At 41.2% G+C, this 25,700-nt stretch overlaps 2 protein-coding genes across 2 annotated transcripts; both read right to left on the reverse strand.

Moving 5' to 3' along the window:
- Positions 1 to 8,286: 8,286 nt before the first annotated feature.
- LOC118941484 (interferon alpha-inducible protein 27-like protein 2A) lies at positions 8,287 to 14,010 on the reverse strand. Its single transcript, XM_036954932.1, has 4 exons — positions 13,923 to 14,010; positions 13,747 to 13,776; positions 9,265 to 9,405; positions 8,287 to 8,926 (listed from the first exon to the last, which is right to left on the reverse strand). Exons 1-4 carry the CDS (start codon positions 13,930 to 13,932, stop codon positions 8,832 to 8,834), a joined length of 276 nt encoding a protein of 91 aa, XP_036810827.1. The 5' UTR covers positions 13,933 to 14,010; the 3' UTR covers positions 8,287 to 8,831.
- A 2,320-nt stretch (positions 14,011 to 16,330) lies between these two features.
- LOC110498001 (interferon alpha-inducible protein 27-like protein 2A) lies at positions 16,331 to 18,301 on the reverse strand. Its single transcript, XM_021574525.2, has 4 exons — positions 18,021 to 18,301; positions 17,845 to 17,874; positions 17,303 to 17,464; positions 16,331 to 16,964 (listed from the first exon to the last, which is right to left on the reverse strand). The coding sequence occupies exons 1-4, from the start codon at positions 18,028 to 18,030 to the stop codon at positions 16,870 to 16,872; spliced, it is 297 nt and encodes a 98-aa protein (XP_021430200.1). The 5' UTR covers positions 18,031 to 18,301; the 3' UTR covers positions 16,331 to 16,869.
- Positions 18,302 to 25,700: the final 7,399 nt, after the last annotated feature.

Raw genomic sequence — 25,700 nt, forward strand, 5'->3', positions numbered from 1 at the left:
AAAGTTTGCCTAATTTCAGTTTGGTACAAAACAAGCAGTCATTGTGTAGAGAATTATTGTACAATCTAAACCGCTGTGAAATATATTTTCCATAACTAAAATTATTGTATTTTCTTTCAGCTGTTTGAAGCTGGTGTACAAAACCGAAAGTAAATGATGCAAAAACTAAAACTTAAGAACGGGAAGCAAAAAAATAGCACACATAGAACAGATCTACCACTTCTTAGACTTGCTTTCAATGAGTATTTACAGATCTATAACTTAAATGTCTATGTAAATTTGGTCGGTCGCCCACAAAGTTGCATATTGCAGCTTTAAGTACATTTTGGGAGGAACTAGTACTTTTCTAGTTACTCTCTGTGGGCTGTACTTGTGCTCTTACTCTAGTCATTTCTGAAGGAAGTAACTTGCTTTTTACTCGGTTACATTTTACAAAATGAATTCAGTTACATAGATTTATATTATTATATCATCGCTGTCAGATGACAACCTTGTCACTCCAAATGTTGTGATTTATATATTTTTACTATTGATTCTCCTTTAAGTCTGCAAGAACCTTTCACGACCAATTGACCAATTAAATGTATTCAAATGAGCTTGTCATCAAAACTAACTAAAGTCCTTTGGCTCTCAAAGTTGTCCATCAAACCCTGAATCTTTGGGCTCCCAAGTGGTGCAGCGCTCTAAGGCACTGCATCTCAGTGATAGAGGTGTCACTACACACACCCTGGTTCAATTCCAGGTTGTATCACAACCGGCCATGATTGGGAGTCCCATAGGGCGGTGCACAATTGGCCCAGCATTGCCGGTGTAGGCTGTCATTGTAAATAAGAATTTGTTCTTAACTGACTTGCATAGTTAATAAAGGTTAAATATAAATCTCCACCATGGCTCTTGAATAGAAGTGCATGTCTTCACTCCTAAGGAGAGGGTTCTTAGCCAAACGCGATCAGAGGTTAAGTTGGACATTCATTAATTGGACATTTGTATTATTATATATTTCTGGAGTCAGAGGGGGGCAAATTAAATGGCTAGGTAGCTAGATTGGTTTGGCTAACCGAGAATCTGACAATGTTTAGTCTCTTGTTTTTATTTCCCCATGTGATCTCTACTTGATAGATGAGTTAACCTTGTCATTGGCATGACGAGTGAACAGATTAATCAGATGTGTTTGGCAATAGCTAACTAGTTAGGTAACACATTTGATTGCCACCAGATAAGCTGGCTAAGGGACTGTACATTATTTATAATGAGTGATACCTGTAGAAAATCGGATCTCTCTGAAATGAAAATGGATGGCCCTCCCTTCAATAATATATATTTTTTACCTGACCTACCCTGAACACTTGAAAAAAAAGAAGTGACCCTTCCCTATACCCAAAATAATAACTAAAACAAAGTGAATAGCAGAGAACATGCCTACCATTTACCCTCACTCCTAGGAAAAGACCAGAGCCATAAATGTGCAGTTTTAGAAACTGTTCTTCGTTTTGCAAGCATTACATGGAAAAGTAGCCAGAAGGTTGTGGGTTCGCAGACTACCGGCAGACAAGTGGGGGGTGAAAATATATCCATTATAATAAAAGGACTGCATGAATCAATCATCTTATATTCAGTCCGAGAAAAAATTGCCTTTTATAAAACACATTTCATGCAATTCTATGTCATTTTACATGACTGGAGACAAACAGAATATTTTTTTAAACCACAACAGAGCATGAATGAGTGCATGTTGCAGCACCGGAGAGGTTTTGATTCCTATACAGGCTATTGTTAAAAAAGAGGATATAAAATTAAAGCAGGAAGCACCAGTGACTAGATCATTAAAAAAGTGGTCAAATGAAGCAGATGCTAAGCTACAGGACAGTTTTGCTAGCACAGACTGGAATATGTTCCGGGATTCCTCCAATGGCATTGAGGAGTACACCACATCTGTATACCACATCTACACCACATCTATTCATCAATAAGTGCATCAATGACGTACATACTCCAACCAGAAGCCATGGATTACAGGCAGCATCCGCACTGAGCTAAAGGCTAGAGCTGCCGCTTTCAAGGAGCGGGAGTCAAACCCGGAAGCTTATAAGAAATACCGCTATGCCCTCCGGCGAACCATCAAACAGGCAAAGCCTCAATACAGTACTAAGATCGAGTCGTACTACACCGGCTCTGACGCTCGTCGGATGTGGCAGGGCCTGCAAACCATTACAGACTACAAAGGGAAGCCGAGAGCTGCCCAGTGACACGAGCCTACCGGACGAGCTAAACTACTTATATGCTTGTTTCGAGGCAAATAACACTGAAACATGCATGAGAGCACCAGCTGTACCGGAAGACCGGTCAACATTCACAAGGCCCCTGGGCCAGACGGATTACCAGGACGTGTACTGCAAGCATGCGCTGACCAACTAGCAAGTGTCTTCACTGACATTTTCAACCTCTCCCTGTCCGAGTCTGTAATACCAACATGTTTTAAGCTGACCACCATAGTGCCTGTGCCCAAGAACACTAAGGTAACCTGCCTGAATGACTACTGACCCATAGCACTCACGTCTGTAGCCATGAAGTGCTTTGAAAAGCTGGTCATGGCTCACATCAACATCATCATCCCAGAAATCCTAGACCCACTCCAATTTGCATACCACCCCAACATATCCACAGATGATGCAGTCTCTATTGCATTCCACACTGCCCTTTCCCACCTGGGCAAAAGGAACACCGATGTGAGAATGCTATTCATTGACTACAGCTCAGCGTTCAACACCATAGTGCCCTCAAAGCTCATCAATAAGCTAAGGACCCTGGGACTAAACACCTTCTGCAACTGGATCCTAGACTTGCTGACGGGCCGCCCCATGCTGATCCTCAACACAGGGGCCCCTTTAGGGGTGCGTGCTCAGCCCCCTCCTGTTCACTCATGACTGCATGGCCAGGCACGACTCCAACACCATCATTACATTTGCCAATGACACAACAGTGGTAGGCCTGATCATCAACAACAACGAGACAGCCTATAGGGAGGAGGTCAGAGACCTGGCCGTGTGGTACCAGGACAACAACCTCTCCCTCAACGTGATCAAGACAAAGGAGGTGATTGTGGACTACAGGAAAAAGAGGACCGAGCACAGCCCCATTCTCATCTACAGGGCTGCAGTGGAGCAGGTTGAGAGTATCAAGTTCCTTGGTGTCCACATCACCAACAAACTAACATGGTCCAAGCACAACATGACCGTAGTGAAGCAGGCACAACAAAACCTATTCCCCCTCAGGGAATAGGCATGGGTCCTGAGATTCTCAAAAGGTTCTACAGCTGCACCATCAAGAGCATCCTGACTGTTTGCATCACTGCCTGGCATGGCAACTTCTCAGCCTCCGACCGCAAGGCACCACAGAGGGTAGTGCGTACTGCCCAGTACATCACTGGGGCCCATCTTCCTGCCATCCAGGACCTCTATACCAGCCGGTGTCAGAGGAAGCTCCCCTCTCTCCACACCACTGCCACTCTCTGTTGTCATCTATGCATAGTCACTTTTATTAACTCTACCTACATGTACATACTACCTCAACTAACCGGTGCCCCTGAACATTGACTCTGTACCGGCACCCCCCTGTATATATTGATATTTTATTTTTTACTCCTGCTCTTTTATTCTAATCCATATTTTTTGAAACTGTGCTATTTTTTAGGGGCTCGTAAGTAAGCATTTCACTGTAAGGTCTACACCTGTTTAATCAAATTAGATTTGATTGTCTAAGTTTGGAACAGTGCTAAAATTGTATATCAACTGAAAAAATGTAGCGCAACAGAACCAGTTACAACTGAAATAGCTGATCCTCAATGAATTCTAGATCTAATAGTCCTATTCATCACTTATTATTATTATTATTACAAATAGAAGATTATAATTTCTCACAATGATGCTGGTTTAGTAAAGTAAAAGCTTAATCAATGTCTTGCAAGAAAAAGCTGAATCAATGTCCTGCAAGATCACACAATGATTCATTAGTATTTTACATAGCAGATCCGAATGTAATAGCATATAGGCCTAAGCCTACTGTAATATAGTAGGCCTATAATATGTTACACCAAAACACATTCTCACTCATTTCTTATCTGAAGCTGCATAGTCAAATATTTTGCCTCATGCAGCCAAAACTCAACAACGCAGGCTATGCTTTGTGTTACAGGTTTTGGTTTTACCATTTATGTTTTGAGGTTGGACTTTTAGCACGTTAGCATGTATGGCGCACGGCTTGTTGTCACCTCGTTAGTCAGTATGTGTTACACCGTTGCTGGCTTGTTCATCTCATTAGTCAGGTGTTTCACCTGTGATGGCCCAGTGCTCCAGTTGTTTTGAGAGATGTGGATGTTGAACACCTTTAATTGTCTCTCCCTATTTGATTTCTAGAAAAATATTCCTTTGTCTAATTTTCCCTGTTTTTGTTTTGCACATTTTTTTGGTTTGCTTCCTGTCTTTAAGTTTGGTGTGGATTTCTCTTTTGTTTGCCTCTTAGTGGACAAATGTATTGGCCGTTCATGGTGGGTGTCTTTTACGTCCCAGTTGTTGCTATGTAACTTTCAGTGGACACCCCCATGATTGTCTTTCAGAACCCCTCCTAATACCCCACCTGTTTAGTTTTGGTTGTTGTCAGTGACTCTTTGTTAATTAAAAAAAATTGTACCTTCATTTAACTTGGCAAGTCAGATAAGAACAAATTCTTATTTACAATGACGGCCTACACCAGCCCGGACAATTGTGCACCCAATCGTGATGCAGCCTGGAATCGAACCAGAAGTGACACCTCTAGCACTGTAGATACAGTGCCTTAGACCGCTGCGCCACTCGGAAGCCCACTTGGGACACCTAAAAAATTGCAGTAAACCCACTGCTCTTCGACTATAGAAGTTTGTAGCACAGCCTCTGAATGTCATAGAGACAAACCAAAGATATTGCAAATGCATCGGAGTCACGTCTTAGTCATATCAGCTTGTTTCTAGCATAAAGCATTGCGGACTAAAGCGTGGTTTTATATAATCATGTCCATTTAATTTGAATTAAAATCAATTAAATCAGTAGCAAACTTTTGACCCCAGGAGGATTAACTTAATGTGGAATAAAATAAAACATTTAAATACCTCTGGTCCTCCTCATCTTCACGCTCTCCCTCTCAAACTGAATAGACATCAGTAAGCCTAGTCAGCGCACAGATTGTTTCTTTTATTTTTTACAAATTGACTCCCCTCCTTAAGTGCCGCTGTACACAGCACAGTCATTGGTTAGGCAGCAAACAAAAAGGGTTTATCTGTGCCTCGACACAATCCTGTCTCTGAGATCGATGGACAATTCCTTTGACCTCGGCTTGGTTTTTGCTCTGACATATACTGTCAACTGTGGGACCTTATATATAGACAAATAATTTCCAATCAATTGAATTTACCACAGGTGGACTCCAATCATATCTAAAGGAATATCAATGGAAACAGGATGCACCTGAGCTCAATTTCTAGTATCATAGCAAAGTGTCTGAATACTTATGTAAATAAGGTATTTTTAATTTGATTTCTAATAAATTAGCAACATTTTCTAAACCTGTTTTCGCTTTGTTATTATCGGGTATTGTGTGTAGGTTGAGGAAAAGTATGTATTTAATTGATTTTAGAATAAGGCTGTGGAAGTAAAACATTTTGGAAAAAGGGAAGGGGTCTGAATACTTCCCAAATGCACTGTAGCTACTGGACAATGTGGTGAAGAAGGCGCAATAGCGCCTCTTCAACCTCAGGAGGCTGAAGAAATTTGGCTTGGCCACTAAGACCCTCACAAACTTCTACAGATGCACCATTGAGAGCATCATGTCGGGCTGTATCACAGCCTGGTACGTCAATTACACCGTCCACTAGCGCAGGGTTATCCAGAGGGTGGTGTGGTCAGCCCAAATCATCGGGAAGGCCAAGAAGATCATCAAGGACCTCAGCCACCCAAACTATGGTCTGTTCACCCTACTGGAGACAAAATAAACAGCACCTGTTTACGCAAGTTGATGGCTAACGGAGTAGAACACTTGAAAAGGAGAGCCTCACAGATGCAATCATTTTATAACCAATGTTTTGACAGACAAGCTGTATTCATCAGGGTATAATGACAAACACTGCAGGCCACTAATTTATAACCTTTGAAAGGAGACACACAGGTGTCTGTAATCATGGTGGCTTGATTTGAACCAAGCTTGATTTCATTGGTTGATTTACAGACATAAATAGAACATATAAAAAAGCATGAATGGATAGCATACATTCATAGATACAATTTGGCTACATAGGCCAACAAACATTTACAATGAATAGCAAAATCACAATAATCCCAAGAATGGCTTCAGAGCAATGTCTACGTTGAGACCGAAGGGAGAAAGGGTCTTTAAATTAAAAATCCAGGCGGCCTCTCGTTTTTAACAATAAATTGTCAAGGTCACCCCCTCTCATAGGAAGGGTGACGTGTTCAATGCCGATATAGCGAAGGGACGAAATAGTGGTTCATTCCACTACCATCTAAAATGCATCAACAGTACAGGTGCATCAAAGCTGGGACCGACAGACTGAAAAACTGCTTAAAAAAATATAAACTGCTTTAAATAGTCACCACTAGCTGGCTTCCACCCAGTACCCTGCCCTGAACTTAGTCAGTTACTTGCCGGCTACCACCCGGTACTCTACCCTGCACCTTAAAAGACTGCTACCCTATGTACAGGTAGGTAGGTCCAGCCGGCCAGGTAGGTAGGACGGTGAAAAGGAGAAGACATTGTCTGTCCTGCTGAGTTTTGATGCAGTCTTTGTCCGACAAGGTCAAGTTAAGATGTATCAGTTATCACGTGAGAGCTTTTGTTCCAAAAATACTACAGTGTATTAGGTGTGAAGTTTATGGTCATGTTGCAGCAGTGTGTAGGAGGGAGATTGCTAGATATGAGAAGTGTGCAGGAGGGCATGAGATGCAGGAATGTGTAGTATCGGTGGAGAAAGTTGCGTTATCTATGGGGGTGCCCATGGGGCTGGAGATCTGAGGTGTCTGGTGAGAGAAAGGCAGGTGGAGGTTAGCAGGGTCAGAGTAGTACAGAAAGTGTCATACTGAAGCAGTTAAGAGAGTGGTAGAGGAAGATGGGTACAGGATGAGGGATCCTGAGAAGATTCCTGTGAGTAGGCAGAGACCAATAGTGAGTGATGAGAATAATATTTGCTTCAGTAAGGTGAGTTTCTTAGTATTCATAGCCATGGTCATAAACTGTACTGCAGAAATGGAACGTAAGTCACAGAAAATATTGTTTGTGGTGGAATCTGCAGAGAAGTACTTGGGATTGCGAGGTTTTACTGCAGAAGAATAGCAGGGGGTGTTGAGTGTAAGTGTTCTGTCCCCCTGACAGTTGGCCTGGAGTAGGATTAGATAGGGTTAAATGGTGGAAAGGGGTGTTGTTTTTTTTAGTGAGGGCTAATAGTTGGCAGGGTAAATTTCCTTTTCCCCAATTTTGTATTACTGTATCACAAAGTATAATGGATTGTACAGAATGTGACGGCAATTGGTGTAGTCTGCCATTAAAACTTAAAGGAGGATATACCAATGCAACCATAGACACTGTACCGTTGGTGGAAAAGTACTCAATTGTCATACTTGAGCAAAAGTAAAGATACCTTAATAGAAAATGACTCAAGTGAAAGTCAACAAGTAAAATACTACTTGATTAAAAGTCTAAAAGTATTTGGTTTTAAATATACTTAAGTATCAAAAGTAAATGGAATTGCTAAAATGTTACTTAAGTATCAAAAGTAAAAGTAAAAACCATTTCAAATTCCTTATATTAAATTAAGCATTTGTGTTTAGTGAGCCCGCCAGATCAGAGGCAGTAGGGAGTACCAGGGAGGTTCTCTTGATAAGTGTGTGAATTGGGCCATTTTCCTGTCAAAATGTAACGAGTACTTTTGGTATCAGGGAAAATGTAAGGAGTAAAAAGTAAATTATTTTCTTTAGGAATGTAGTGAAGTAAAAGTACAAGTTGGCAAATAGTAAAGTAAAGTACAGATACCCCAAAAAACTTCTTAAGTAGTATTCAAAGTATGTTTACTCAAGTACTTTACACCACTGCAATGTACAACAGACCAGTGAGGTACAGATTTGAAGAAAGCCGCCTACTAATACCCCCAGGATACCTGTATCCGTAACAAGGAATTTAGTGAAGTAAAAGTACAAGTTCGCAAAAATATAAATAGTAAATTACAGATACTCCAAAAAACTTCTTAAGTACTATTTAAAGTATTTTTTACTTAAGTACTTTACACCACTGCACTGTACAACAGACCAGTGAGGTGCAGATTTGAAGACATCAGCCTAATCAACTCAATTGGAAAACATCATGTTGCAAAGACTAAACTAATTTCCATCCCTAGCTGACACATACTGTATGTAGAGACAAAGACACCAGACTAATGTTTACATTATATCTGGCAACACTTGACCTTTGATTGAGATAAAGAAGGTATTAAACTGAAATATGAAAAAGTACGGTATAAAAAAGCCCTGGGCTTGAAAGTGCAGCTGACCAAGATGTCCAAACAGAACAAGTCAGTCATAATTTGCCTTCATTGCACACAATATTGAGGATATGAACTTCAATAATATATATTTTTTAACACTAAGCATTCCTTCACCGTCTTATCAAGTGTTTATATGTATCCCTAAATAAAGGATAAAATATATATATATATTTAAAGAGGTGATCTTTGTGATTAAAATTGTCTTAGACGAGCGCTGTCCCAAGACAGCTATCAATCATCAATATTTGGATCATCAGATGAGTGCAGTTGCTATAGCGGTGAGCCATCCCACTGCTCCTCCAACACCAGCCACCACTGCAGTTGTAGACCCAGCTAATCCTGCTGCACCTAGAGGGAAACAACACAACATACTTTGGTCACTGTGGCATTCACAACAGAATGTACCTCAGGCATCAGGGCATCATAGCCTTGTCTTGTCTGAAAATAAGAGGTCTTCAATGTTCTAATATGCAAAATCAAGGTGGAAGAAATCAATCTTAAAGAGAGATGATCAAGGTATAGTTGGGGATTATCACAAGATCATATTCCTATTGATTCTGTGACTAATAGCAATTAATTGACAATATGGTTCTCTGTAAAGTTGCCAATGTATTGAACACAACACAATTATGTAAACTGATTTTTAAATATGATATTTAAACACATGAAAATGTGACTGTAATTACCTGCCGACTCCAGAACGGCAATGGTGCTTCCAGCCAACACACCGGATGCCATCATGCCGGCTGCTGCAGAGTTTGCGGCGATGCCAGCGGCGGTAAACCCTACAGCGCCTAGGGCAACTGGAGCCATGACCACCGCTACCCCTTAAAAGTTTAAATAAACATTTCAATTGTAGCCTACTACAGTTGGCCAAGTAGCAAATTGAAGTTATTGGGTAAAATGTTAACAAAAAATGGAATCTCTCAAAATTAGCTGTGAAAACGGCAAATGATTTAACATGTGTAGTTAGCTATGCTTTTTATTGTGCACTTGTAACATTAACCATTAGTTGAATTGGCATTTTGCTGGTAGCTTATGTTGATGTTCAAATACAGGAGAACGAGACCAAATCATGGACGTTGGACAGAGTGGATTTCAGTTGTAGCAAAATGGCAGTTTATTGAGTCAAAAGATATCTTGTCCTGCAGTTTAACGTGCACGGACTTAGTCATATGACTCAGTAAGGAGTCAGCTGAAAAAGCGCTTAGACAAAGGTTACAGCAGTTTTTATACATGGAATAATGTAGGTAGAGTCTTGTCGTGTCGCCTTCTGAATGGTCCCGAAGGGTTGGAGGCGGACCTGCTCTAGCCAGAGCAGGAGCCCCATTGGTGCACAGCAGAGTCTTCTGCTCTGGGCACCCGACCAGTATAGGGGGGATGAAGTGTGTGTGTTTATGCAAGAAGGTATTTGTGTGTCAGGGGATCGTGAGGTAGGGGGAACTGAGAGGGGCAGTTTTATGGCTGGGTGTGTGTGTTCGTGCCATGGAATGTCTGTGTGTGTCCTGGGGTCGTGAGATAAGAGAACTGAGAGGGGCAGTTTATGGTTGGGTATATGTGTTTGTTCCTGTTTGGGCAGGGATACGTGCAATGACTTGAGTCAGGCGGATTAGTTTGGCGCTGTATAATATATGAGCTATGTGTATGAATATATGTATATATGACAAATCCCCCTCTTCACATCTATTAGACGTGAACAATAGAACTAAAATATGAAGCAACCAAACAATTTGGTAGGAACCACATTTTTGAGTCCCCTCAAAATGGATATAACGGAAACAAGAAGCCCCCTCAAGTATGCAGCGAAGCGAGGTAAATAAGCAAGGACAAAAAGGAGGCCATTCCAAGTGCTACACCTGGAGTGGCCAAGAGGAGTAGTCAGGAAGAGGGGGTTCCTGAAAAGGTGGAAACGCCTCATCAGGGTCATCAACCATCAAAAGCAGGTACATGTGGGTCTGGTTGCTGGGCAATGGGGTAATGGCAGTGGTGATCACTCTAGTGGCTAATGTGCGTGCGCAAGGAATACAGCAACAACCACACAGGGTTAGGATAGCCACAAAAACAGCTAAGGACACTAGGACAGAGGAGATCAGGGTCTTATAGTTAAAGAGCCGTCAGTCCCTTCCTAATCCTCTTGTCTCCCCATGTCCCCCAAGGTAGTGCAATGGTGGTGGTTGCATTCGTGGGTATACATAAGGTGGTGCTTCTAACCTTGTCTGGTGTGCATGGTGGGTCTGTAGGTGTAGTTTGGTGCGTGTGAGATTGAAGGGAGTGGTGCTAGGAATGTTATCAGGGATAGGGGTTGGGGTGAGAGGGGTTGATGCTTTAGTATGTGTTTGTTGTTCTATTAACCATGTGAGAGTGCCTAGGGTTACTCCAAATATCAGTAGGAATATCACAAATAAGGGGCCAGATATCCCCAGCCTCACCCAGGGAGGGAGAAATGTCCCTCTAACTGGGCGAGGTTTCTTTTTCAGGGGAGGCGGAGTTTGATGCCGCATCACCTGAGTAAGGAGTGTCTTCATTTGGAATCGAAATTAGGCCGCTCAAATCAGCTCTGACCTCTGTCAGTGTTCTAGAAGGAATTGGGGCTGGAGTGCAATGTGTAAGGTGGTGCCAAGGTGCGCCTGATTTACCTTTGACCTGAGTGTGAAGTAACCTCCTTCACTTCGTACGGTCCAGTCCACCTGGGTTCCAGCCACTTTCTCTTGTGGACTTTAACCCTCACCCAGTCACCAACCTTTACCTTCAGTAGTGGCGTGTCCCCCGGCAGCTCCCCCTCCTGGACCTTGCGAACCTGGGTAGAGAGTGCTCCAGAGAGAACCGTCAGTTTTTTCACATAATCAGACATTACAATTTGTTGTACATCAAGAGCGGGCATATGACCTCCCTCCCTTGGTGGACCAGACATGACTCTTCCAGTCATTATCTCATGAGGAGAGAGATGGGTGCCTGCTCCTGGTGAGGCTCTCATGGCCATCAACGCCAGAGGCAGGGCTTCAACCCATGTCAACCTCGAACCTGCACACACTTTAGCTATCTTAGCTTTCAGCTTTTGGTTTGACGTTCCACCAGATTTTGGGACCGGGAATGGTACACAGAACCAAATCTGTGTGTTATGCCAAATCTTTCTTCCACCTGTCATAGGTGTTTGTTACTGAAATGTGAGCCATTTGTCAAATTTGATTTGTCTTGGGATGCCATACCTGAGTATTAGTTTGGTTTGTAGCCACTTAACGACTGACCTAGCATCCCCCTTTGCTGTTGGTATTGCTTCTACCCATTTGGAGAACCTATCTACCATAACTAGGAGATAGCGTTTGCCTTTAGATACATTGTCGGGGCCCATGTCGGTGTAGTCTATACTAATGTGCTGAAAACATGCATTAGGTACTGGGTATGAGCCCATTGGTGTTTGATATGGTTTCTTTGGGTTGTGGCTGCCACATATGTTGCATTCGTCACAAAATAAGTCAGTAATTTCTTTCATGTGAGGGTGCCACCAGATGTGCGAGACCTTTTGGAGGGTCTTTAGTTTGCCTTCGTGTGTAGGGCCATGTGCTTCTCGTAAAAGTTCTGGACAAAGGTTTGCTGGGGCTACCAGTCTGCCGTCGTGGCATCTCCATAGTTCATCTGGTCCTTTGGTCGCCCCTTTCTGTGCCCAGACTGAGTGTTCATAGGGTCCTGCTGAGTGTTGTAGCACCACTATGTCTTGCTGGGTAAGCTCTGTTTGTGATAGCTGTGGTTGCAGTATCATCTGTTTGGGAGCGTAACCTCCAGCCTTCTTGGCTGCTTTATCGGCTGCATCATTTCCCGCACTGATCCTGGTTTTCAATTGCTGGTGTCCTTTACACTTCATGATGGCTATCTTCGCCGGTAGTGATACCGATGCTATTAGTTTCTCCATCTGTGTCTTGGGGAGGTTTCCTGTTGTAGTGAAGTTCCTTCTTACCCACTGTGATCCATCCGTGTGGACTGCTCCATGGGCATACGCTGAGTCTGTGTACATGTTCACAGTCTTTCCTTTTGCTCTGATGAGGGCCTGCGTCAATCCGATGATTTCAGCTAATTGGGCAGATGCTGGTTGAAGGATGATGGCTGATTCAAGGGTGACATGTGAGCCGTCTGGGAGTTGCTGTACCACCGCATAGGCTGCTCTGTTTCCTTCTTCTCCTTTGTAGCAGCAGCCATCAGTGTACAGACATTGGTCGGGATTAGTCAGTGGTTCATTCTTCAGGTCTGGTCTCAGTTTTAGTTCTTGTGCCGCTCTTTCAGCACAAGAGTGGGGCAGTCCTTCTTCTGCGTTGAGTGCATCTGCCATGTTTTTGTCGGTGTTCACAAACGTGATATGTGACTGTGTGCATTAGTTCTGGATCTTGGTTTTTCTTTCAGCACTGAACGTGAATTCTTTACTCATCAGATACGCAGCGACGCCATGGTGGGTGTGGATCTCCAATGGATGACACATCACGAGGTGAGCTGTTTTTTTTTCAATAGTTTTTGCTACTGCAGCAACGTATCTGGAACATGTTGTCTGTCCTACCTCAATGTGGTCAAGTTTTGAGGAGTGGTACATCAATACCTTTCTCTCCCCCTCTTGTTTCTGGAATAGGACGGACGAGGTGAATCCTTCCTTTTCAGAAACATCCAAATGGAACTTAATGTTGTAGTCAGGTGCAATCAGCTGCCGCTGATAGATCTGTTTTCAGGAGTGCAAAGGCTGTTGAGGCTTCAGCCGTCCTGGCCAGGGGTGCATGGAGGTTCCTTGGTCGTAGGATGATCGGTGCTGCCACCCCCTCTCAAAGTCGGTACTCAGCTCGGCGGCTTATTTAAGTACTTTCTAGAAATAATTCAGTAACTTCCTTTTGGAACAATATATCAATAAATTCTAACAATTGTCAGAATAATTTTAGTACTTTAGGGACCGTTTTTTTTTTATTAGGATTTGTTCAGTGATTTATTTAAATACTTTATGAATATATATGAATATATGTATAAATGACACTTAGCCTACTAGGCTATCCACAATATTGGTATTTCCGTGGAATTTCATATTGTCTTATCAGTTTTTAGTTTGAAATTAAACTGACACAGGGTAATCTGATAATATATATTACCGTTTTAATTATGTCACAGTCAATTTTTAAATAGCATGACAAATGTCTCACCTGCTCCTGCTGTGACCGCAATAACGGTAACTGTTTAAAATAAAAGCAAGAATGTACAATGAGCAAATATAATTACATAAAAATTGTATGCCACATTTATGCATTGGTTACTGTAGCCTAGCCTACTTCACACAATTTAGATTTAGCCAGATACATTAGGGGTTTAGGTTACTCATGAAGTTCCATGGTTCCTCAGTGACTGTATCAGTGACTGCAGGGGAAAAGACTGGGTCCGGGTTAAATAATGCAGTGCCTAGATTTTTTGGGAAACGAAATTTAGGTGCTCCAATTTAGGGTGTGTCTGTATCCTTCTCGGTGCGCATATTGGACATTACAAGCATTCCGCATTGGAAACTTGATTGACAGGGTGCTGGTTGTCACAACTGGCCGGAACGAGTTCCGTGTCGATTGTCGTCAAGCCCACAAACAGAAACGAAAGTCAACCGTTTCTTGTTCCTGTGAGAAGGATATTAGATAAGGATCTAAGATAGCTCGGCCATCACGTGAAAGGAACATGAAACAGGACAATCGAGCCAATAGTGTAGGCAAATAGGCTTTTGGTTATGTTCAAAGGTAGTAAAGAAAGGCACAATCCTTTATTCGTTTTCCAGCCGAACGGAATCCCCGCCGCTTGGCATTTTATAAAACTGAGGGATGGGGTTAGAGAAATGTAACCACTTTCAAATTTATAAATGGAACTACAGATGCAAAACGCAGCTATAGTGCGTTGCAATAAAATGATTGCCGTGATATTAAAATGATAGTTTTGAAGTAATGTTTGTCCACGAAGACATTGTTTACAAACAGTGGAGTAAAACAAACTTAATTTTTGACATAAGACAGTTGTACTAAGCTTATATGACACTTTAAGTAATATTCTTCTATGTGGCTTTACAGTAAATAATGTAAGTGACATGACAGTATTTAGATTGTTTTGGCCCATCCCTTGACACTAGGTGGCGCCAAAGGCTTGCATTTGACAATACTGCAACTACAACTATGAGTGAACAAGTTACTCTGCAGGTGGCACTGTGGTTCCTTTAACCTTTCTTACTGTAAAACAAAAACTATCTTCTCTTCAGTAAGGGCATTACAATACAAAGCATCACTGTCAAATGAGAGCACTGTAACAAATGTTTGTTTTGGTAAACTGACTGTAACCAGGCCATGGGATTTTGCAGAATAAAGGAACACATTGACCAGAAAGTAAAACATTGACAGGAACCCATTTGAGTGAGTCTTTGAAAATATACAGTTAGCTACAAAAGTATTGGGACAGTGACACATGTTTTGTTGCTGTACTCCAGCACTTGATTCAATGACTATGAGGTTAAAGTGCAGACTGTCAGCTTTAATTTGAATGTATTTTCATAAATATCAGGTGAACCGTTTAGAAATTACAGTACTTTTGTACATCGTCCTATTTTAGGGGACCAAAAGTATTGGGAAAAATTCCCTGATATGTGTAATAAAGTAGTCAAACGTTTAGTATTTTGTGTCATATTCCTAGATCGCAATGATTACATCAATCTTGTGACTCTACAAACTTGTTGGATGTATTTGCTGTTTGAATTTGGTTGTGTTTCACATTATTTTGTGCCCTATAGAAATGAATGGTAAATCATGTATTGTGTCATTTTTGAGTCACTTTTATTGTAAATAAGAATAGAATATGTTTCCAAACACTTCTATATGAATGTGGATGCTACAATGATTACAGATGGTCCTGAATGAATTGTGAGTAATGATTAGTGAGAAAGTTACAGACACACAAATACCAGGGGGTGTTGAGTGGTAGTGTTCTGTCCTCCCAGACAGCTGGTCTGGGGTAGGATAAGATAGGGTTAAATGGTGGAATGGGGTGGTGAGTTTTTTAGTGAGGGATAATAGTTGGCAGGGTAAATTTCCTTTTCCCTATTTTTGTATTACTGCATCACAAAGTACAATGAATTGTACAGTAGGGGACTGCAATACAGCAATTGGTTCGGTCTGCCATTAAAACTTAAAGAAGAAGGACAAACCAATGCAAAAAGACACTGTACCAGTGGAGGAAAAAGTCCTAAATTGTCATACTTGAGCAAAAGTAAAGATACCTTAATAGAAAATGACTCAAGTGAAAGTCAACAAGTAAAATACTACTTGATTAAAAGTCTAAAAGTATTTGGTTTTAAATATACTTAAGTATCAAAAGTAAATGGAATTGCTAAAATGTTACTTAAGTATCAAAGGTAAAAGTACAAACCATTTCAAATTCCTTATATTAAGCAAACCAGACGGCACAATTTATTTTTTAGTTTTTTTTAATGACTGATAGCCAGAGGCACACTCCAACACTCAGACATAATTTACTGACTAAGCATTTGTGTTTAGTGAGCCCGCCAGATCAGAGGCAGTAGGGAGTACCAGGGAGGTTCTCTTGATAAGTGTGTGAATTGGACCATTTTCCTGTCAAAATGTAATGAGCACTTTTGGTGTCAAGGAATATGTAAGGAGTAAAAAGTAAATTGTTTTCTTTAGGAATGTAGTGAAGTATAAGTACAAGTTGGCAAATAGTAAAGTAAAGATACCCCCAAAAACTTCTTAAGTAGTATTTAAAGCATTTTTTACTTAAGTACTTTACACCACTGTACAACAGACCAGTGAGGTGCAGATTTGAAGAAAGCCGCCTAAGCCACTCAATTGGAAAACATCCTGTTGCGAAGACTAAACTAATTTCCATCCCTAGCTGACACATACTGTATGTAGAGACAAAGACACCAGACTAATGTTTACATTATATCTGGCAACACTTGACCTTTGATTGAGATAAAGAAGGTATTAAACTGAAATATGAAAAAGTACGGTATAAAAAAGCCCTGGGCTTGAAAGTGCAGCTGACCAAGATGTCCAAACAGAACAAGTCAGTCATAATTTGCCTTCATTGCACACAATAGAGGATATGAACTTCAATAATATATATTTTTTAACACTAAGCATTCCTTCACCGTCTTATCAAGTGTTTATATGTATCCCTAAATAAAGGATAAAATATATATATATATTTAAAGAGGTGATCTTTGTGATTAAAATTGTCTTAGACGAGAGCTGTCCCAAGACAGCTATCAATCATCAATATTTGGATCATCAGATGAGTGCAGCTGCTGTAGCGGTGAGCCATCCCACTGCTCCTCCAACACCAGCCACCACTGCAGTTGTAGACCCAGCTAATCCTGCTGCACCTAGAGGGAAACAACACAACATACTTTGGTCACTGTGGCATTCACAACAGAATGTACCTCAGGCATCAGGGTATCATAGCCTTGTCTTGTCTGAAAATAAGAGGTCTTCAATGTTCTAATATGCAAAATCAAGGTGGAAGAGATCAATCTTAAAGAGAGATGATCAAGGTATAGTTGGGGATTATCACAAGATCATATTCCTATTGATTCTGTGACTAATAGCAATTAATTGACAATATGGTTCTCTGTAAAGTTGCCAATGTATTGAACACAACACAATTATGTAAACTGATTTTTAAATATGATATTTAAACACATGAAAATGTGACTGTAATTACCTGCCGACTGCAGAACGGCAACGATGCTTCCAGCCAACACACCACCGCCACTTGCAGTGGCTGCAGATGCCATCATGCCGGCTGCTGCAGAGTTTGCGGCGATGCCAGCGGCGGTAAACCCTACAGCGCCTAGGGCAACTGGAGCCATGACCACCGCTACCCCTTAAAAGTTCAAATAAACATTTCAATTGTAGCCTACTACAGTTGGCCAAGTAGCAAATTGAAGTTATTGGGTAAAATGTTAACAAAAAATGGAATCTCTCAAAATTAGCTGTGAAAACGGCAAATGATTTAACATGTGTAGTTAGCTATGCTTTTTATTGTGCACTTGTAACATTAACCATGAGTTGAATTGGCATTTTGCTGGTAGCTTAGCCTACTTAATTAAACTAGGCTATCCACAATATTGGTATTTCCATGGAATTTCATATTGTCTTATCAGTTTTTAGTTTGAAATGAAACTGACACAGGGTAATCTGATTATATATATTACCGTTTTAATTATGTCAGTCAATTTTTAAATAGCATGACAAATGGCTCACCTGCTCCTGCTGTGACCGCAATAACAGTAACTGTTTAAAAAAAAATCAAGGATGTACAATGAGCAAATATAATTACATGAAAATTGTATGCCACATTTATGCATTGGTTACTGTAGCCTAGCCTACTTCACACAATTTAGATTTAGCCAGATACATCAGGGGTTTAGGTTACTCACGAAGTTCCATGGTTCCTCAGTGACTGTATCAGTGACTGCAGGAGAAAAGACTGGGTCCGGGTTAAATAATGCAGTGCCTAGATTTTTTGGGAAACGAAACTTAGGTGCTCCAATTTAGGGTGTGTCTGTATCCATCTCGGTGCGCATATTGAACATTACAAGCATTCCGCATTGGAAACTTGATCGACAGGGTGCTGGTTGTCACAACTGGCCGGAACGAGTTCCGTGTCGATTGTCGTCAAGCCCACAAACAGAAACGAAAGTCAACCGTTTCTTGTTCCTGTGAGAAGGATATTAGATAAGGATCTAAGATAGCTCGGCCATCACGTGAAAGGAACATGAAACAGGACAATCGAGCCAATAGTGTAGGCGAATAGGCTTTTGGTTATGTTCAAAGGTAGTAAAGAAAGGCACAATCCTTTATTCGTTTTCCAGCCGAACGGAATCCCCGCCGCTTGGCTTTTTATAAAACTGAGGGATGGGGTTCGAGAAATGTAACCACTTTAAAATTCATAGATGGAACTACAGATGCAAAACGCAGCTATAGTGCGTTGCAATGCAATGACTGCCGTGATATTAAAATTATAGTTTTGAAGTAATGTTTGTCCACGAAGACATTGTTTACAAACAGTGGAGTAAAACAAACGTAATTTTTGACATAAGACAGTTGTACTAAGCTTATATGACACTTTAAGTAATATTCTTCTATGTGGCTTTACAGTAAATACTGTAAGTGACATGACAGTATTTAGATTGTTTTGGCCCATCCCTTGACACTAGGTGGCGCCAAAGGCTTGCATTTGACAATACTGCAACTACAACTATGAGTGAACAGTTACTCTGCAGGTGGCACTGTGGTTTCTTTAACCTTTATTACTGTAAAACAAAAGCTATCTTCTCTTCAGTAAGGGCATTACAATACAAAGCATCACTGTCAAATGAGAGCACTGTAACAAATGTTTGTTTTGGTAAACTGACTGTAACCAGGCCATGGGATTTTGCAGAATAAAGGAACACATTGACCAGAAAGTAAAACATTGACAGGAACCCATTTGAGTGAGTCTTTGAAAATATACAGTTAGCTACAGAAGTATTGGGACAGTGACACATGTTTTGTTGCTGTACTCCAGCACTTGATTCAATGACTATGAGGTTAAAGTGCAGACTGTCAGCTTTAATTTGAATGTATTTTCATAAATATCAGGTGAACCGTTTAGAAATTACAGTACTTTTGTACATCGTCCTATTTTAGGGGACCAAAAGTATTGGGAAAAATTCCCTGATATGTGTAATAAAGTAGTCAAACGTTTAGTATTTTGTGTCATATTCCTAGATCGCAATGATTACATCAATCTTGTGACTCTACAAACTTGTTGGATGTATTTGCTGTTTGAATTTGGTTGTGTTTCACATTATTTTGTGCCCTATAGAAATGAATGGTAAATCATGTATTGTGTCATTTTTGAGTCACTTTTATTGTAAATAAGAATAGAATATGTTTCCAAACACTTCTGTATGAATGTGGATGCTACAATGATTACAGATGGTCCTGAATGAATTGTGAGTAATGATTAGTGAGAAAGTTACAGACACACAAATACCAGGGGGTGTTGAGTGGTAGTGTTCTGTCCTCCCAGACAGCTGGTCTGGGGTAGGATAAGATAGGGTTAAATGGTGGAATGGGGTGGTGAGTTTTTTAGTGAGGGATAATAGTTGGCAGGGTAAATTTCCTTTTCCCTAATTTTGTATTACTGCATCACAAAGTACAATGAATTGTACAGTAGGGGACTGCAATACAGCAATTGGTTCGGTCTGCCATTAAAACTTAAAGAAGAAGGACAAACCAATGCAAAAAGACACTGTACCAGTGGAGGAAAAAGTCCTAAATTGTCATAGGGCTAATAGTTGGCAGGGTAAATTTCCTTTTCCCCAATTTTGTATTACTGTATCACAAAGTATAATGGATTGTACAGAATGTGACGGCAATTGGTGTAGTCTGCCATTAAAACTTAAAGGAGGATATACCAATGCAACCATAGACACTGTACCGTTGGTGGAAAAGTACTCAATTGTCATACTTGAGCAAAAGTAAAGATACCTTAATAGAAAATGACTCAAGTGAAAGTCAACAAGTAAAATACTACTTGATTAAAAGTCTAAAAGTATTTGGTTTTAAATATACTTAAGTATCAAAAGTAAATGGAATTGCTAAAATGTTACTTAAGTATCAAAGGTAAAAGTACAAACCATTTCAAATTCCTTATATTAAGCAAACCAGACGGCACAATTTATTTTTTAGTTTTTTATGACTGATAGCCAGAGGCACACTCCAACACTCAGACATAATTTACTGACTAAGCATTTGTGTTTAGTGAGCCCGCCAGATCAGAGGCAGTAGGGAGTACCAGGGAGGTTCTCTTGATAAGTGTGTGAATTGGACCATTTTCCTGTCAAAATGTAATGAGCACTTTTGGTGTCAAGGAATATGTAAGGAGTAAAAAGTAAATTGTTTTCTTTAGGAATGTAGTGAAGTATAAGTACAAGTTGGCAAATAGTAAAGTAAAGATACCCCTAAAAACTTCTTAAGTAGTATTCAAAGCATTTTTTACTTAAGTACTTTACACCACTGCACAACAGACCAATGAGGTACAGATTTGAAGAAAGCCGCCTACTAATACCCCCAGGATACCTGTATCCGTAACAAGGAATTTAGTGAAGTAAAAGTACAAGTTCGCAAAAATATAAATAGTAAATTACAGATACTCCAAAAAACTTCTTAAGTAGTATTTAAAGTATTTTTTACTTAAGTACTTTACACCACTGCAATGTACAACAGACCAGTGAGGTGCAGATTTGAAGACATCAGCCTAATCAACTCAATTGGAAAACATCCTGTTGCGAAGACTAAACTAATTTCCATCCCTAGCTGACACATACTGTATGTAGAGACAAAGACACCAGACAATATTTACATTATATCTGGCAAGGCGATATGGCCAAAATATCATATCATGGTATATGTCAAATTTTTGACAGTATTACGGTATTTTGTTTTTCATTAATAAAAATTCTACATTTGCTTTATTAGTAGTGCTTGACCCTAGGTGTAACGGATTTCCTCCTCTTCTTCCGAAGAAGAGAGGCGAGAAGGATCGGAGGACCAATATGCAGCGTGGTTAAAGTTCATGGTTCTTTAAATCAGAGAAACTATACATGAACAGAAATACAAAACAATAAACGTGAAAACCCGAGGACACGCACCTATGGGCGAGGTGGTACTGGATAGACCGGACCGTGCAGGCGCACTGGAGCTCTTGAACACCGAGCCTGCCCAACCTTACCTGCTTGAATGCTCCCGGTCGCCCTGCCAGTGCGGCGAGGTGGAATAGCCCGCACTGGGCTGTGCAGGCGAACCGGAGACACCATGCGTAAGGCTGGTGCCATGTACGCCGGCCCAAGGAGACGCACTGGAGACCAGATGCGTAGAGCCGGCTTCATGACACCTGGCTCGATGCCCACTCTAGCCCGGCCGATATGAGGAGCTGGTATGTACCGCACCGGGCTATGCACCCGCACCGGGGACACCGTGCGCTTCACAGCATAACATGGTGCCTGCCCGGTCTCTCTAAGCACAGGAAGTTGGCGTAGGTCTCCTGCCTGGCTTCGCCATAATCCCCGTGTGCAACCCCCCAAGACATTTTTGGGGCTGACTCTCGGGCTTCCATCCACGCCGCCGTGCTGCCTCCTCATACCAGCGCCTCTCCGCCTTCGCTGCCTCCAGCTCTTCTTTGGGGCGGCGATACTCCCCTGGCTGTGCCCAGGGTCCTCTCCCGTCGAGGATTTCCTCCCATGTCCAAGAGTCTTGATTCTTCGGCCGCTGTTGCTGCTGCCCGTTACCACGCCGCTTGGTCCTGTTTTGGTGGGTGGTTCTTTAACGGCTTTCCTCCTGGGAAGGAGAGAAATACAAAACAATAAACGTGAAAACCCGAAAACAGTGGACTGGCTGAAACACAATAAATCACCCATGTCACACCCTGGCCTAACCAAAATAATAAAGAAAACACAGATAACTAAGACCAGGGCGTGACACTAGGGTGGCAACACATATTCTAAATGATTTCAATGGGTCTTTCTCTATCCTGATTGTTATATACTGTTCAATTCAACTTCAACCTAATTTTCTGCATTTCCTGCACTCATTTGAGATAGTATTTGGTCCCATATTCCTAGCATGCAATGATTACATCAATCTTGGGACTCTACAAACTTGTTGGATGCATTTGCTGTTTGTTTTGTTGTGCTTCACATTATTTTATGTTTCAGATCATTTTCGGCCCTTTAGAAATGAATGGTAAATCATGTATTTTATCATTTGAGTCACTTTTATTGTAAATAAGAGTAGAATTTGAATACTTCTGCATATATGTGGATGCTACCATGATTACGGATAGTCCTGAATGAATTGTGAATAACGATTAGGGGGTAAGTTACAGACGCACAAATATCACCCCCCCCCTCCCCCCAAAAATGCTAACCACCCCTGTTATTGTAATGGTGAGAGGTTAGTATGTCTTGGGGGTATGATATTTGTGCGTATAACTTTCTCACTCCTCATTATTCATGATTCATTCAGGACTATCCGTAATCAAGGTAGCACTATGTACAAAAAAGTGATTTAATTGGTAAGAGGTTCACCCGATATGGAGGAAAATACCTTCAACATCAGTCATTGTATAATTTCAAATCCGAAGTGCTGGAGTACAGAGCCAAAACAACAAAGAATTGTGTCACTGTCCCAATGCTTTTGTAGCTCATTGTATACAGTGCATTCAGAAAGTATTCACACCGCTTTTTCCTCATTTTGTTACATTACAGCCTTATTCTAAAATGTATACAATTATTTTTTCCTTCAATCTACACACAATACCCCATAATAACATAGCGAAAACAGGTTTTTAGAAATGTTTGAAAATGGTATTAAAAATAAAAACAGAAATACCTTATTTACATAAGTATTCAGACCCTTTGCTTTGAAACTCAAAATTGAGCTCAGGTGCATCCTGTTTCCATTGATCATCCTTAAGATTTTATACAACTTGAATGGAGTCCACCTGTGGTAAATTCAATTGATTGGAAATTATTTGGAAAGGCACACACCTGTCTATATAAGGTCCCACAGTTGACAGTGCATGTCACAGCAAAAACCAAGCCATGAGGTCGACAGAATTGTCCGTAGAGCGCCGAAACAGGATTGTGTCGAGGCACAGATCTGGGGAAAGGTACCAAAACATTTCTGCAGCATTAAAGGTCCCCAAAAACACAGTGGCCTCCATCATTCTTAAATTGAAGAAGTTTGGAACCACCAAGACTCTTCCTAGAGCTGGCTGCCCGGCCAACTGAGCAATCGGGGTAGAAGGGCCTTGGTCAGGGAGGAGACAAAGAACCCAATGGTCACTCTGACAGAGCTCCAGAGTTCCTCTGGGGAGAAACTTCCAGAAGGACAACCATCCCTGCAGCACTCCACCAATCCGGCCTTTATGGTAGAGTGGCAAGACAGCAGCCACTCCTCAGGAAAAAGCACATGACAGCCCGCTTGGAGTTTGCCAAAAGGCACCTAAAGGACTCTGACCATGAGAAACAAGATTCTCTGGTCTGATGAAACCAAGATTGAACTCTTTGGCCTGAATGCCAAGCGTCACATCTGGAGGAAACCTGGCACCATCCCTACAGTGAAGCGTAGTGGTGGCAGAATCATTCTGTGGGGAGGTTTTTCAGGGACTGGGAGACTAGTCAGGATTGAGGGAAAGCAAAACAGAGCAAAGTACAGAGAAATCCTTGATGAAAACCTGCTCCAGAGCGCTCAGGGCTTCAGAGTGGGGTGAAGGTTCATTTTCCAGCAGGACACCGACCCTAAGCACAGAGCCAAGACAACACAGGAGTGACTTCGGGACAAGTCTCTGGATGTCCTTGATTGGCCCAGCCAGAGCACGGACTTGAACCCGATCAAACATTTCTGGAGACCAAAAAAAGCTGTGCAGCGACACTCCCATCCAACCTGACAGAGCTTGAGAGGATCTGCAGAGAAGAAAAGGAAAAACTCCCCAAATACTGGTGTGCCAAGCATGTAGCATCATACCCAAGAAGACTTGAGGCTGTAATCACTGCCAAAGGTGCTTCAACAAAGTACTGAGTAAAGGGTCTGAATACTTATCTAAATGGGATATTTCAGTTCTTTGTTTTTAATACATTTGCTAACATTTCTAAAACCTGTTTTTGCTTTTTCATTATGTGTAAATTGATGGGGGGGGGGGGGGATCAAGTTTAGAATAAGGCTACAACGTAACAAAATCCTTTCCGAATGCACCGTATCTTTTAATATGTAGCATCTAGTAGTGCAACCCCTTCTAGGTTTGGACCTCTTTTGAGTGTAATTGCTAAGGTCTTAAGACTGTCAGATGCAGGGACCCAGATTCCAGTCCCAGTAGGGTTATCACTCTCATTTTCTGCCACATCATCGCTGAGATATATCGGGTTTACACGTACTGTTGTCTTTCTTAAAACTTGCACCTTGTGGTAGAACTGTGTCTCTGAAAGACCTTCAGTCCTTTAATCCACTGGTAGTTTATAGTGTCACCACCTGTAACAAATATGTAGGACATGGTATCATTGGGTTTTTGTGCAGATTTCTTCCACAAAATATAAATGCTGTTTCTTTATTCATGCGTGTGCTGTCCCTCTTATTGAAGATTATACTTGGATACTTCTAAGCAGAATGGTAAATATGACACACCTATGAGAGGGCAAGTTGGAGCTTCTGTCATATTGTTATAGCATTCCATTCACTGAGGGACCTACCTGAATTTGTACTATAGAACGCCTTGTTTTCGTTGGTGTGCAATAATGAATACACCCCAGATCACCCAGTCTTCCACACAACCTAGGGAGATTCTCAATTGAATTGGACACTGTCCACCTTTCCTCCATGACCCAGAAAACAAGTGGTCAAGGAGGTAATTTGTTAGTAGGCGAACAAAGGAGTCTGTTCCCCTCACTTACCTACTTTGGCAGGAGGCACAAGAGTATCCTCATGTTTTAAAATCCACCACACCTCTTGAATCAGGTGTTTTATCAAAAGGGAAAAGCATGCTCAAATGTAAAAATATGCTACTTCACCTTTTATCTAGAAAATGTATTGCACAACTAAGCCACATTTTATTGTCACATTTCGTGATTCCACCCCTGCAAACGCAATTTGTCTGACGCTGACTGGAGTAATTTCACAGACGCGTATGTTTCTTCTCCTCGCTGCCTCTATAACCTTTGACCTTAAAAACAATAGACGAGCAAAACCAATTGAGATTCTCTCCTAATTTCCAACCAAGGCTACTTCATATAGAAAAAACACCAATCTTCAACATAGGCTTCTACCTCACCGGTTACCACTGTTGCAGTTTGGAGGTCTAGGCTCAGTCCTTGTTATGTACTGTGACACATACTTGAAAATAAATGTCAAATATGAAATTGATTGGTGCCAATTAGTGAAACATCAACAACAACAAAAAATTGCCAAGCTTTCCCTCACATACAGCTTTTGTTATAAAGCTGTAAAGTCATACCGCTGTAATGATTGAAAGTGTAGTCTGCTCTAGTTGAGTGTTTAAGTAAAAAAATTGTGAGAAG

This window comes from Oncorhynchus mykiss, chromosome 19, assembly GCF_013265735.2.
Source record: "Oncorhynchus mykiss isolate Arlee chromosome 19, USDA_OmykA_1.1, whole genome shotgun sequence".
NCBI classification, from domain to species: domain Eukaryota; kingdom Metazoa; phylum Chordata; class Actinopteri; order Salmoniformes; family Salmonidae; genus Oncorhynchus; species Oncorhynchus mykiss.